Source organism: Gopherus evgoodei, chromosome 19 (genome assembly GCF_007399415.2).
Source record: "Gopherus evgoodei ecotype Sinaloan lineage chromosome 19, rGopEvg1_v1.p, whole genome shotgun sequence".
Classification (NCBI taxonomy): Eukaryota; Metazoa; Chordata; order Testudines; family Testudinidae; genus Gopherus; species Gopherus evgoodei.
Window position 1 is genome coordinate 16,718,253 of NC_044340.1, and position 15,285 is coordinate 16,733,537.

Here is a 15,285-nt window from a genome sequence, read left to right on the forward strand (position 1 = left end):
CCCAGACCTCCCCTGCTCCCCCATCCATCCCCACACTACCCCTAGGGACCCCTGCTCCCACTTCTTGCCCCCAGACCTCTCCTGCTCCCCTCCATCCCCACCGCTAGGGACCCCCGCTCCCCCTTCCTGCCCCCAGACCTCCCCTGCTCCCCCACCCAACCTCACACTACACCTAGGGACCCCTGCTCCCCCTTCCTGCCCCCAGACCTCCCCTGCTCCCCATCCATCCCCACCCTACACCTAGGGACCCCTGCTCCCCCTTCCTGCCCCCAGACCTCCCCTGCTCCCCATCCATCCCCACCCTACCCCTAGGGACCCCCGCTCCCCCTTCCTGCCCCCAGACCTCCCCTGCTCCCCCACCCAACCTCACACTACACCTAGGGACCCCTGCTCCCCCTTCCTGCCCCCAGACCTCCCCTGCTCCCCCATCCATCCCTACACTACCCCTAGGGATCCCTGCTCCCACTTCCTGCCCCCAGACCTCCCCTGCTCCCCATCCATCCCCACACTACCCCTAGGGACCCCTGCTCCCCCTTCCTGCCCCCAGACCTCCCCTGCTCCCCCATCCATCCCCACCCTACACCTAGGGACCCCTGCTCCCCCTTCCTGCCCCCAGACCTCTCCTGCTCCCCATCCATCCCCACACTACACCTAGGGATCCCTGCTCCCACTTCCTGCCCCCAGACCTCCCCTGCTCCCCATCCTTCCCCACACTACCCCTAGGGACTCCTGCTCCCCCTTCCTGCCCCCAGACCTCCCCTGCTCCCCCATCCATCCCCACACTATCCCTAGGGACCCCTGCTCCCTCTTCCTGCCCCAAGACCTCTCCTGCTCCCCATCCATCCCCACACTACACCTAGGGACCCCTGCTCCCCCTTCCTGCCCCCAGACCTCCCCTGCTCCCCATCCATCCCCACCCTACCCCTAGGGACCCCTGCTCCCCCTTCCTGCCCCCCAGACCTCCCCTGCTCCCCCTTCCATCCCCACACTACACCTAGGGACCCCTGCTCCCCCTTCCTGCCCCCAGACCTCCCCTGCTCCCCATCCATCCCCACACTACACCTAGGGACCCCTGCTCCCCCTTCCTGCCCCCAGACCTCCCCTGCTCCCCTTCCATCCCCACCCTACACCTAGGGACCCCTGCTCCCCCTTCCTGCCCCCAGACCTCCCCTGCTCCCCATCCATCCCCACCCTACCCCTAGGGACCCCCGCTCCCCCTTCCTGCCCCCAGACCTCCCCTGCTCCCCATCCATCCCCACACTACCCCTAGGGACCCCTGCTCCCCCAGACCTCCCCTGCTCCCGTGTCCGCACCCCGATCTCTCGCCCTGCCTCCTGCCCGCTGAGCTCCCAGCCAGCCGCTCACTCCGGCTGCTGCCCCGCCCCCCGCTTTCCCTCTTTGCTTTGCGGCTCTTCGCGACACTATCGCAGCCGCTGCTGCCGTAAAGCGCGGTGGGCGCCCGCAGTCCGGAGGGGAGCGAGGTCATTGCCGGAGCGGCCGGCGGGTCCCGGCTTCACAGGAGCATGTGGCGCGTGTTCGCGCGGCGCCTCGCCCCGTGCGCGGCCCCGCGGCGAGTGCCCGGCGCGGCGGGAGCGAGCCCGGGCCGGCGGGGCCGCGCCCTGAGTGGGGGGAGCTGGAGCTGGAGCTGGAGCCGGAGCGGCCCGGGCCCCCGGCCCGTGGGGCGGCTGCTGCTGCCGAGGGAGCCCTGGCCCCGCCTCCTCCCCCGGCGCTGGTGCAGCCTCCCGCCGCACCAGAAGGTGAGGGGCTGGGGGGGCGGCCGGACCTCCCCCCCTGCCCCTGCCCCTGCCCCAGCCGCAGGGTCACCCGCTTTCTCCTTCCCCACCCCCACTCCACAGCCGCCGCACCAGAAGGTGAGGGGCTGGGGGGGCGCCCGGACCTCCCCCCCTGCCCCTGCCCCAGCCGCAGGGTCACCCCCTTTCTCTTCCCCCACCCCCACTCCACAGCCACGGGGGAGCCGGGGTGGGGGCCCCCGTGAGAGGGAAACAGCCCCAGCCCAGCCGCCCCCTGGATCCCCTCTCCGACTCGCCGGCCGGGCCCTACAAACGGGGTTCCTAGGCCCAAAGCCGCAGGTGTGACCCCGGCCACCCCTGGATCCCACTGGCCGGTAGCCCAGTCATCTGCGGCCGGGTTGGGATTTGCCCTTGTCTCCCTGCCCCTTCCCCACCTTTGCAGCGCAAGGGGGTGAGCAGTCCCCCGCGTCAGTCTGAGTTATGAAGGGCTCTGAATAAACGTGAGACTGTTGTCGCGTTAGCGTTATGGCCGTTTTATTGTTGACACCTTGGCAGTTTCTGGATTGAAGAGCGTTGACTGGCCTCTCGCCTCACTTGGTGGAAGGTGTTCTAGGATCCTTCGCGCTATGGCTGGATTGTTCTTGTGCAGGTGCCTTTGCCAGCTCTTTCGCCTACAATGCAGATGGGGACTATCGCTCGGTGGGAGAAGAAGGAAGGGGAGAAGATCAGCGAGGGAGATCTGATTGCAGAGGTATCATGGAGAGATTGCTCCTAACCAGGATGTCCACAGTTATGGGGCAGGAAGGACCAGTTCTTATTGGGGGGCCTCTATTTAGGCCTCTCACTTTCTGGTGGGGTGAGAGGCAGCTCCATAGCTAGAGGACAAGTCAGCTTGTGGTTTCTAAAATTGTTCCCTTACTAAGTGCATGCCCTGGATTTTGTTACAAGTCACCCCAAATGGACATAAATGTTCTTTCCTCACTCTTACCCATTATCTCTGATTCAGCTTTGGAAGGTTGACTCCTGCCTCTGATCAGCCCGTAATGTCAGCTTCCATTACCCACTTGTTAAATTTTCAAACAAGCACCTCATTGTTTCCTTGTACTCGCCTGTCAGTCTGTCTATCCATCTGGCCCCTCTCATGCTTAGATTGTAAATTGTCGGGGGCAAGGATCCTCTTTGTGTTTTGTGTGTGTACAGCACCTAGCACAATGGTGTCCTGATCAATGTCTGGGGCTCCTAGGTACTGTGAAATACAGATAATAAAAATTAATATTAATCTTCTGAAGCCACTTTATTGAAGGGATTAAAAACAGCCACTACCCCTCAGAGTTGCCTGCCATTTCCTAGCTACTTGTGAGAGGGATTGAACCTCATTTGTTCTACAGTCTCTCTTCCTTTTCAGCCAAGTTGTTGCTGTCAGCTGAGACAATTCTCACCATGGCTTTATATGCCAGGGAGCTTCACCCACAAACATCAGACTGGAGGATTCTGAGCTGAGGTGAAGTCTTTTTTGGTTTTTTTTGGCTATAATGATTGTTCTCTTTTTGCAAAGGTGGAAACAGACAAAGCGACAGTGGGATTTGAGAGTCTGGAAGAATGTTATTTGGCCAAGATCCTGGTAGCAGAAGGGACAAGAGATGTTCCCATTGGGTCTGTAATATGTATCACAGTTGAAAAGTAAGTACATTGATAAAATCTCAGTACAGTGATGTATTGGGAACCTGGTGGGTTGGATGCCCAGACTGAAGCATTAGGCACATTATCTTCCATGTTGTCTTTGTGGCTCTTTTCGCTCCTCTTCCAGGCCTGAGTTTATTGATGCCTTTAAGAATTTTACCTTGGATTCTGCAGCATCTGCTGCTCCAGCAGCCTCAGTGCCTCCTCCTCCAACGGCAGCTCCCCCACCACCAGCTCAGCCCTCTGTGCAGGCTCCAGGCAGCTCCTACCCTCCTCACATGCAGGTAAGGCATGTACATACCCTCAGTGAATTCTTCTTCAGTGTCTGTCTTCTGTCAAACACTATTAGCTCCTAGGCACTGTGATGTAGATATAAGCCATGGGCCTATTAGCTCTAGCTGCAGGAGTGTGTCAGCTGATCGATCCTGCAGATTTAAAATGGGCTTTGGGGGTGGGCGGGACCCCAATCAGTTAAGCTTTGAAAATTGTTTTAGGGTCCCTGGTATCAGTCGAAGAAGACTTTCTGCTCCCTCTAGGATTCCAGTTCCCTCAGACTATAAAAAGCTCCTGTATGCACATTATTCTCTTCTTATTAGGAAGTAATGATATTGCTTGGGTAATATGGCTAGTAGATGGCCTAGCCACACAGACTGGAGTAAAGGATGAAGGCACCGGCAAGCCACAAAGTAGCACCCTGTCTCTGGTCCCCTGAGGATAAATACTTAGTCACTGGGCTAGAAAGAGACTGTAATCCAGTGCTTAGGGCACCCTCTGGGAGAGGGGAGACCCTGGGTCCAGTCCCCCTGCTCAAATCTCTTGTTCGTTATTTATCCACAGTGGAACAGCTTCAACAGGTGAGACTGAGGGAGCCCCACATGAGAATATCCCGTTGCTCAGTGGTTAGTGTGTTCTCCTGAGAGGTGGGAGACCCCTATTCAAATCCTTTCTTGCCCTCTAGCCCGAGTGAAGGGAGGATTGAATCTGGGTGTCCCACATCCTAGGTGAATGCGCTAACCTCTGGGCTAAAAGTTATAAGGTGGATGGCACCATCACCACCTCCTCCAGCAGTTTTTGTGTGGAGCGAGGCAGGTGCTGAACTCATTCCCACAAGAAGTGGCCTAGGCGGTTGGTTCCCTGTCATGATCACTAACAGAGCTAGGTGCCTCCCTGCAGCCCAGACTCGAGTGCCACCAGTGAGAGTGGGACAGGGTTTCGTACACACCCCTGCAGGCATTGGCTGGCTTAGGTAGTTCCTCACCTAGCGTGCTGGCTTTTGTGGCTCATGTTTAAGGCACCTCTCTCTCCTCATTCATTGTATAGGAAGCCTGGGCCTCTAGCTTGGCTTTGTAGGTTGCAGAGTTGTTCATGGGATTTCTGTAGGCCACTGAAAGTTAGGGACCATGACACTCAGTGTTAAAGGAACTTAGGAGCTGCATCACACCCTCTGTTACTCTGCTGGGGCCCAGTTATGTGGAAAGAATTTCGTTTAAGTTTGCATAGCAGGGGAGTAGACCATTTGTGCTTGGTTAGTTCTAATGTGGTTAGATGCTGAGGTATCTCTGTGACTGCCTAGTACTGCTACAGTACCCTGTGTTTGTCTATCTTAAGTACTTATATGGCCCCTTTACCATTGCAGCTGAGCATCTCACAACCTTTAATGAGCTTAGCCTTGCAATACCCTGTGAAGTAGGGAGTTGCTGTAATCCCAATTCTACAGGTGGGGAGCTGAGGTACAGTGAGACTGTGACTTGCCCAGGGTGTGTCAGGAAGTATATGGCAGTACAGGGAATTTAACCCAATCGCTGGAATCCCAGACTAGTGCCTTGCCCAGTGGACCATGCTTCCTTTCTACTTCTCCTTTCTTGTTCAAGGGTGGTCGAATGTTGATTCTCTAACAAGTTCTGCCGTGATGCAGGAGAAGCGATACTAGTGTCTTGCACAGTTGTGCATGTCCTCATTATTGAATGCATAGCTACAGTGCCTGTCACTGTAGTACCTGAGTGACAGGGTGTGTCACTCTTAGCATAGCTCTTCCCATCTGGCCCTTTGTTTTTCATAGCATTGTGTTCAGGAGTCAGATTCCAAATGGAGTGGGGGGAACCTCACCTGTTCTGGAATTGAGAGTTTTATTTCCATTTCTGCCACTGACTTGCTGTGTGACCTCACACAAAGCACTCCACGTATCTGTGTCTCAATATCCCCATCTGTGCACTTGGGCTCTTTGGTTAAAAAGTGTTACATAAGTGCTAGGTGATGGTTATTTACTAGCACTAAACAGGCAAAGCAGAATCCTAACAGGAAAATCCCTCAGTTGTTGCCTCTCAATTTTCTTCCTTAATTTGCCTTGTTTAAAGATGCTAAACCAGAGATATGGCAGCAGCAGCATTGCACCCTGCTCGGTTGGGTTAGGCAGGCCCAGGAACATATTGGTGCTGGCTCATTCTCAAGGGTAACACGCTTGTCGGGGTTTGAAGTCATGCTCCTGTTCCTGTTGGCTTTCAGCTATCTGTTATGATACGCTCGCATTCTTTTGACTCCATAGATTCTTCTCCCTGCTCTCTCGCCTACGATGACAATGGGCACGGTTCAGAGGTGGGAGAAGAAGGTTGGTGAGAAACTGAGTGAAGGAGACTTATTGGCAGAAATTGAAACAGACAAAGCCACGATAGGTGAGCAATTTCTAACCCTGAGAGGGACCATAGATTGTTCTGTAACCTCTGGGGAGAGAGCAATCCACAGTAGAGTTTCAAACCAGCCTTTTCTCTTCCAGCTGCAAAGGGCAGCAGGCCTTGGAGCAATGTAAAAGAAGCAATTTAAAGCTATTTCCTGTCCTCTTGTAGTCCTACGTGATGGAGCTGCTAATAGCAGCTCCCAAGCTTTGCACCAGCCCTGTTGTGTTAGACCTGCAGTACGTGGAGACTTCTCCCCATTCAGTGTTGTTTTAAAGATCTGTTAAAAAGTGGCAGGGATTTAGTTACTGAGGGGAGACTGAAAGCATCATCCAGAGGAACTCTTCATTGTACCAGTGTGTTGAGATTGTGAGACATCAGTGCCAACCTTCGGTTATTTGATCTTCCCCAGCATTCATCAGTCATTTTCTTTTAAGGCTTTGAAGTGCAGGAAGAAGGTTATCTGGCAAAAATTCTGGTGTCTGAAGGAACAAGGGATGTGCCATTAGGAACCCCACTCTGTATCATTGTGGAGAAGGAGTCTGATATTCCAGCATTTGCTGACTACAGGGAGACTGGAGTAGCTGACATCAAACCACAAGCACCACCACCCAGTCCTCCCCCTCCGGTAAAGACTATCTCTGATGGGGAAGAGAAGTGGGGGGACCATTAGCAGTTGGTAATCTGACCTGAATAATCCTGCTGGTGTGGACCTTGTGAAGCTTGAACTCCAATAATGTGTTTGTGGTTTCATGAGTCAAAGGATAACGTGAGATGGCTACCACCTGTTAGCACAAGCTAGTCTGTCCTCTGGGAACTGATGGAGGTTGTTCCCTATGTCTGTAATCCAGGCTGCTGCCTGTTCCAGTTTTAAATGCCCCAAATGATGGGGATACAAGTCACTTACTGCTCCTTCCTCTGGGAGAAGATTCCACAACCTAATCAGTTGCACTCCCATAAAGGCTTTCTGATGGAAGACATTATGAGAAAATTTAGTTTTTTTCTCTGTACCTTCCTAAATAATTCTTCTCCATACCTGTAGTGTTATGTTCCCCATCTCTGATGCTCACTTTAGCCACAGTTCTGCTGATTTAGCTCTCATTCTCTTCCTTAATCTCCTAAATGAGCCTCTGATCACTTTTGTTGCTGATCTGTGAACATTCTCTAGTTGGTTTCTGGCAACCAGATGTCCATGTTCTCTTTGCATGTTAAATCTCCTTATACTTATGAACTGAAACTTGAAGACTTTAGCTGAATGTCTGTGCAGCTAATGACTGTGTCTAACCCATTCTCTTAAGGCGGCAGCACCTCCACCCCAGCCCACTGCTCCTTCAGCTCCAGCAGTCACATCACCCGGGGCTCCCGCACATAAAGGAAGGGTAATAATTAGCCCCCTGGCGAAGAAATTGGCAGCAGAAAGAGGAATTGACATTGCGCAGGTGAAAGGTCAGTTGCCATTTCTGTTCTTATCCAAGTCTCTGCTGCCCTTAGATATGTGCTTAGCTGTCCATTCCCTCACAGTCCATCGAAAATGTTTTCCGGTCATGGATTACAGCCGAATGTCCAATTGCTGTGCTAAATGACTGGGTTAGAAAGGGAGTGGGTTTCATTTTAACTTGCATTTTCCCAATATGGCATTGCATGAAATCATCTTAAATTTCACATGTCCCTCCACCAGGTACTGGACCAGATGGCAGAATCACAAAGAAAGATATTGAGTCATTTGTGCCTCCAAAGGTTGTCCCTGTGAGTAGGACTGAATTCTGTGAGATCTTGTACTACCGCATTAGTAGTTGTTATGACATAAGTGTAGAGCTACCTGCTGTTCTTTGGAAGCAGCTGAAGACTGCAACCAGCAGGTGAAGTGTGGGCATTCTGATGACTGACAAGTTGTGCCGGTGATTGGACAGTGTGGAATGTTGTATCTGAAAGTGTTGGGGAGTCAGCATGTGTAGGACTTCAGAAATGTGAGACAAGATGTTCTCCTTTTTTATTTGTCACTTTAGAATTTTGCTGCAGAAGCACATCCTGCCTCTCCAGGTGTTTATATGGTCCCCATTACCATAGTAACAGAACAGCTGATGGAGTGGGGGAGCGTTGAGGAATGCAGTTTAGGAGGGGAAAATCAAAGAAAGTCCAATATTAAAAACTGAAAGTCTTCTGCAGTCATCCTTACTTTCCAATTATCTGATGGAGTTCTGCTTTGTAGCTGTAACCTTATAGGCTGGTACCTATCACTAATATTTATTACCAGTCCTTAATTAGAATATAGTAGCTATAGATATCAATACCATGTGTTTCATATACCCACAAACACCACATTATTATTAAGGCCTTAACATTTGGGTTTGTGAATCACTTAAAATGCATTAGGATAGGAAGCTATAGGAAGAGAGTGCCTTCTGCTTATTAAAGAAGGTTACCTGGAAACGGGGAGAGTAGTCGTGTTTCAGCCATCTGTTTTCCACCACAGCCTTATTCATAGGAGTTATCCCAAAGCTTGTCTCCGTAATACTTACAAACCCCAGCTCACATTTGAACAATGACTGGAAACCCAGCTACCTGTGTCTCTCTTTGCATACAGCCCCAGGCAGCTCCTGTTGCACCTGCAGCTCCAACAGCAGCACCACCTCCTTCAGGCGTCTTCACAGATATCCCCATCAGTAATATTCGGAGGGTAAGAGGTTTTCCTTCTTTCTCTCCCTTTAAAGAGGAGATTGTATTTACACATAGGAGTCTTTCCAGAAACATTAAACATTTAACCACTGTTGACTAAGGTCCCTTTTAATCAGGAGGGCCAGTTGATGCTGAAGGGTAGGGAACTTGGTGGCAGAAGTGATTTAATAGCGCTGGCTTGAGCATGGCATGGAACTGGCAGGTGTTGAGCAAGCTTCCCCCATGCAGCTTTGCTAATGCACCTCCATTCTGACCTGCGAGGTCTCTCATGTCCACAGCTTTGTCAATGCACCTCAGCCCTAATCTGCAGCAACTTTTCTATCCCAGTTTGCACCTCAAGCAGAGACAGCCAATTGTGCTAAATCATGTTGTGGTGGTTGATGTACCCAAAAAAGGGGACTAGGGTGAAATCCACCCACGTCTTGAGAAATGAAAATTGAAGCAAAATCCCAATCTCATTTTTACTGCTATTAGTGATTTATAGTAGGGTGACGCTGTTTCTAGGTGTCTGGTGCCTTATGATGGACAACCATTCCTGTTAGCCAAATCTCTCTTTTCTGATGTAATGAACTTCATTTGAAGGTGAGGGCGAGATCTTCTTCTTGTGGAGGTGCCTTTTATATACAGCAACTGCTTTATTGTGTTTATAAAAATGCATCCATCCAATGTTTCTGGCCTCGTACAATCTCTCTCTCTAAAATACAAGTAACAGGACCAAATTCCCCAAAACTAAGATGCTTCCCAAATCACCATAACAAAGTTTTCCTCTGTCCCAGCCCATCTGTTCATCTCTCTACTCCATTTAGCAAAAGCCTAGGAGAACACAATGAGAGAAGGTGTATAAATTCTAGCTGTTTTAAAAATGCAAAATCCGTATATTGGTGTTTTGGCTATTGTCTGCTGCTCAGTAGTCTTTATGTAGCAACTCCAAAGACACTTGGACCAAACCCAATTGTGCTGCAGTGTGTGCATCTAAGACAGTGGTGTGCATTGTCAGCCCTACTTTTAGCTTGGATGGAAACCCATTTTGCAAAGTGTGTTGTGTTCTGATGACCTGCTCTGTTTGCCTTCAGGTCATTGCTCAGCGTTTGATGCAGTCTAAACAAACAATACCTCACTACTATCTGTCTATTGATATAAATGTGGGAGAAATACTGGAGCTCAGGAAAGAACTTAATAAGGTAACACTATTGAAGGGTTGTGGTGTGGGTCTGAGCGACAGGTAGATAACCAGTATGGTGAGCCTCCTGCGTCTGTTCTTCAGTGTTGAGCCAGCTGGACTTGGGAAGAACGGGTTCCTTCGCATCCAAAGTTTGCTGCCTCCTGCTAGTCAGGTGGAGAAGTCTTCTTCATCCAAACAGTGTCCATTGTGTGCTCAGAGTTCCCCAACCTGGTCACACTGAATCCTAGACAAGCTGCGCAGCTTTCTTTTACTAATGTTGTCTCAGCTAGAAAATAGGATAAAGAGCAGGATCAAACCATAAACAAGATAGTGCTTCTGAGCTGAGTTTTTTCTTTTGAAGAAATGAAGATAACACCTATCCCAAAACTGAATGCTGCTTCTCAGACTATAAGGGGGGAGATGCAAATGTTAAATGGGCTTAAGACACTTTCAAATGTTGTTTCCTCATAGAGATGTTCTAGATTGACTGTGATAGGGTCACACAGTAAGTGTGAACAGGTAGTATAGTCTCGTGTTTATGCAAACTAATTCCGTTTTTGTGGTGACAATAAGGAGTGAGTAAATCACTGACATTTCAAACCTCTGTCTTCTCTTTACAGGAGGTGTCAGAGAACATTAAGCTTTCTGTCAATGATTTCATCATTAAAGCTTCAGCTCTGGCATGTGTGAAGGTGCCTGAAGCCAATTCCTCATGGTTGGACACTGTTATCAGGCAGTAAGTATATGGTCCAAAAGTAGCTAGTAACTTTATTCAGTATTGTGTTAATAGCAAAAATGGAGCAATTCTCCCACACTTTTGGCAGGATCTCATAAAGGCTGGGGCAGGAATGGGAGCAGCTGCAGTGTAAAACTCAGGGGATTCTCAATACTTCATATACTTTGCTTCACAGCCCTTGTGAGTGAGGTCTGGGCACTAGACTTAATAGACATGACAGTACCTACTCACTTATATAAGGTGGCTTTAATGCTTTAAAAAAATCTGTGTGTCCTACTCAGGTAATGTGGGTTGTGTCTCTGTGTCTTACAGAAATCATGTAGTGGATGTTAGCATTGCAGTGAGTACTCCCGCAGGGCTTATAACGCCCATCGTGTTCAATGCGCACATAAAGGGACTGGCTTCCATTAGTAAAGACGTTGCCTCTTTGGCAGCCAAAGCACGAGAAGGTAAACTTCAGCCCCATGAATTCCAGGTGAGGCGCTTGATGTGTTAGTAATTCTGCAGCTGTGATTGTCACCAACTGAAAAAAAAAATTGAACTATTTCATGAAATATCGGTCAAATGACCTCTTCAGAACAGGCACTTTCAAGTCCATGATCTAGTTTTGCCATGTTAATTAACATGCTGTGTGAAGTGACTTTTGTGAAGTTCCATATATTTATCTGTGTTTATTTCCTGTAGGGAGGCACTTTTACGGTTTCCAATTTAGGAATGTATGGGATTAAGAATTTCTCTGCCATAATCAATCCCCCTCAGGCATGTATTCTGGCAGTTGGTACTTCAGAAAACAGGCTGGTGCCAGCAAATAATGAGAAGGGGTAAGTATTAAATAGAGCATTATCCAGATTCAGTTAACTCTTCAAACAGGTGACATTTACTTTGGAATAATGGCTGATTTCCCCATCAGAAGATCAGTATTTTGCAATATTGCACAGTGCAACTATTGCTTTTCATGAGCTGCTTTTGATACATCAATTTTAAATACATTGTATAGACAAATCTTATCAATCTGTTTCCAGTTTAATTATGTTAGGTACTTATGTGGCTCCCGTGGCCATATTATCCAACCATCTCGCAATGGTTAATGTATTTCTCCGCACAATGCCCCTGTGAGATAGGGAAGTCCTGTTGTTCCCAAGGCACAGAGAGGAAATAATTTGTTCAAGGTCGCACAGGAACTGTGTGGCAGAGGAAGGAATTGAACCTTTGTCTCCTAAATCCTAGATTAGTGCCTTTCTCACGGGACCATATTTTGTTGGTAAATTTTGATGACACAGTGCAGACTTTTGAATCTGGTGAGCATACGAATGACATGTCGTATAGATAAAAAGCCATCATACTGCCTGAAAACTCACCCTGAGGTAGACAGGCCCAGAGTGTGACTTAGCATGGAGGTGGAGTGAAGTTGTACCACAAATGTATTTGCATTTTATTAAATAAAAATGACCTGCATATTCCAAAGGGATCACCTAATTTCAGAAAATGGATACGATCTACTTTGTCATGTACATCTTCACCATGAACATTTGTGGAGATAGAAAAGTAGATCTGAGTACTACAGGACTAACCCCCTTTGGTGTTTATCTTTTATAAAAGTCCTGGGTGGTGTGTGAATATCACTAGCTGACAAATCTCTGCTAACTAACTTGCAGAGTGCTAAATATGGAATTTTGTTTCTCTTCCCAGGTTTGATGTGGCCAGCATGATGTCAGTTACTCTCAGTTGTGACCATCGAGTTGTGGATGGAGCAGTTGGAGCCCAGTGGCTTGCTGAGTTCAAAAAGTTCCTTGAAAAGCCAACAACCATGCTGCTATAATTGAACCAAACAACCAAGACTTTCCTAGGTCACATTGTTCTGTTCTAATCAAGCTATTTATATTTCAGTGATTAGACTCTATTAAACAAATTTTCCTTATTTTAATATGTATATTAACTGGTAATTTTTACCAGTCTGTACAGATAAATAGTTTGCGGAAGGCTTTACAGAGCAATATAGTTATACTGTATTTTATACAGTTAATTTGCCAATGTTTCTCAAAAAAAAAAGAAAAAAGTCAAGCGTTTTGGATTTAAAATCATGTGAGAACTCCTTAAAGGTCGGGAGGTGGAGGGGAGAGCATACACAGATATATAATCCCTTGTGTTCTCAGAAATAAGAGAACCAGATTGTAAACATCTGTGCAAAAGCATTTGTAAGGATTGGTAGCTCAAATTTACAAGCTAGTTGGCTTTTTTTTTAAAAAGTGAACCCTAAGTGGTCTGTTCTCTGCTAGTATTAGTGAGAGTGACAGGCACATATTGAGAGGAGGAATATTTTTTCATAGGACAAAGGGTTCACATTCCAATTCCTCCTTGAAATTCAACACTAGCTCAGATTTTCACAGCTAAGTGAACCCTTTTAGAGGACTTTAAAAAATCATTAAAAAAAATAATAAGAGGCAAGAGAGAAGTTGCACTAATCAGGCTATCAAAACAGTAAATCAAATCTCTTCTAAATGCCACAGAGAATGTGCCCCATCCTTGTGGATTTTTACGTGTGTGTATTTTTGTATGAATTATCTTAAATGGCTGCTTCCCTCTTGCAGTGTTAACAATACACCCTGTTGCAATGGAAATAGTTGTCTGCAGAACAGTCAGGAGAATTTCTTGCTATGTGTGTTGATACCCATTATTAGCATGTGTCATTTGGCCATTGGAATCCCATCCCTGGGAATCATTTCTGTGATGACTTGGATGTTTGAAAATTGATTTTTCAGACATTCTTGACATAGGAATCTCTGACATGAGTTGAGGTCATTGATACCACAATTCTTAGATGAAATGTCTTTACTGTCCCAGCCTTAGTAAACTGCGAATGTGCTGTTCCATGTATATAATGTATGTAAAATGCTTTAAATGGTTTTCTATTGGACTTGTACCCAAATACACTAATAATTGTGTCCTACAGTGGGGGGACACATTGTGGCCACTCCCAATATTCCACTTTCCAAAGGGAAATGTTAACTTTAAAATGATCATGTAGTTGATCAGTGATCAGGAGAGCTTGGTAGGAACAAAAGGTTAAATAAATTCTATATAGAAACTTATTCTGTACCCTATACATTACATTAAGTATTGTCTCTTGTAAAGCTGTGCTACAGAATCCACTAAAGGTAATACTGAAAAAATATACTGTGGAGATGAAATATTTTTGTGAGAACTATTTAACGTTTTACTTGATTGGTTGCAGTTATGCCTAACTTTAATGGTTGGGTAAGAAGAAAAGTTGTTGCACTTAAGTTTAAAAATGTTCTAATTCTCTCAATTCCAGATTCTCTAGTGAGTCCATGTGTTCTATTAAATCTTTGGAATTGTAAGACAAATAAAAATTGTCCCACTGCTTTTTCTGTTTAGTAATGGGTGCTGCTGACCTCACTGCTTGTGCACAGTCTATCCAAGTTGTCAACCCTTTTGGTTGGGCAAATTAACTTACTCTATTAACCTTAAGATTTCCAGCCATAAGTGCTTCAGTAACGTCTTTGGTAGGCCACTGTCATGCACCACTGGACTTGGATGATCTATGTTTCTGACTCCACTGCTACACTGTGTACTTAGAATTCTGGTTAAGGAAATCCTGGACATCCCCATAATAACCTGAAAATGAATCATAACAGGAACTACCTTGTGCCAATAGGACCTACTGTCCTAGTGAGAGCCTGACTGGGGAACAGGTTGCAGAACAGCAGAATGATCCTTTCAGCTCCGTGTTAGTATTTGGCTTTGTGGTGCTTGCAGTGCCCTGGTGGATGCTACACACTCCAACAAGGGCAGCTTATGTACATGAACACGTTTCAGTCTGACCTATAACTATAGAAATGCAGTCTTTAGATGCAATCCTTGTAACAGTTTCAGAACAGAAGAAGGAGGAAAACTAAGAATTGCTGCTCATGAGTAAATGAGTCTGTTAAAATTAAATACAATTATACATTTCTAACCTGTCCTAATTTCTGATCAATTGTTTAACATAGTTATTCCTCTGCCATATTGTTATATGCTGTAATGGAGGAGAGTAAGGTAAAGCTAAAGTGGTACAGCCCGGTATAAAGGGTGGAGTGAGTATATTGGGACATCAAATTACTTACCAAAAAGGCATCATGAAACTCATGTTTTATTTCCTCACTTACAGTCTGAAAAATAATTTGATATTAGAATAGAATACGATCATTATTGCCTTTGTAAGACAACTCGACTCTTGACCCACCTTTTCCAACCTCTGAAGTACTCATTTGTAATGTTATCTCATCTGCTTTGGCTTGTTTTCTTCGTGAATGCCAGCTGGCACCACAGACATATAGCACTTGGGAAGTGTTTATAGTAGAGAAACTCTTTTGGTAGATGCCGTCGTTCACAGGGTTCTTGAGCATTAATATCCATTATGTAAACAGTCTTTGGAATTGGCAGACTAGTGCTAGAGCACTACTGTTATGTCTGCCCTAGTTCTGCTGAGATTGCAACACCATTGCATGGGTGGGTTAAGGCCAACTTAGTAGGCCCTGAGTAGTGAATTGGCTTGGGATGCTTACCTCACTTTTTAAAAGTAACCCCTGCAGATCTAGTTGAAAAAGAAGC

The 15,285-nt window shown here is 47.1% G+C and overlaps 1 protein-coding gene across 1 annotated transcript; it reads left to right on the forward strand.

Moving 5' to 3' along the window:
* Positions 1–1,659: 1,659 nt before the first annotated feature.
* On the forward strand, positions 1,660–13,106 carry DLAT (dihydrolipoamide S-acetyltransferase). The gene is made up of 14 exons (XM_030538261.1): positions 1,660–1,757; positions 2,401–2,502; positions 3,307–3,431; positions 3,559–3,715; positions 5,974–6,100; positions 6,538–6,728; positions 7,399–7,546; positions 7,779–7,846; positions 8,685–8,777; positions 9,850–9,957; positions 10,559–10,674; positions 10,987–11,149; positions 11,359–11,495; positions 12,364–13,106. The coding sequence occupies exons 2-14, from the start codon at positions 2,428–2,430 to the stop codon at positions 12,491–12,493; spliced, it is 1,638 nt and encodes a 545-aa protein (XP_030394121.1). The 5' UTR covers positions 1,660–1,757; positions 2,401–2,427; the 3' UTR covers positions 12,494–13,106.
* Positions 13,107–15,285: the final 2,179 nt, after the last annotated feature.

Bases quoted from the DNA above. Each gene is read 5' to 3' on its own strand.
- DLAT (XM_030538261.1), top strand. From the start codon at position 2,428: ATGCAGATGGGGACTATCGCTCGGTGGGAGAAGAAGGAAGGGGAGAAG. The intron at 6,101-6,537 runs GTGAGCAATTTC...TTTTCTTTTAAG, and splicing joins AACAGACAAAGCCACGATAG to GCTTTGAAGTGCAGGAAGAA. The intron at 7,847-8,684 runs GTGAGTAGGACT...CTTTGCATACAG, and splicing joins TGCCTCCAAAGGTTGTCCCT to CCCCAGGCAGCTCCTGTTGC.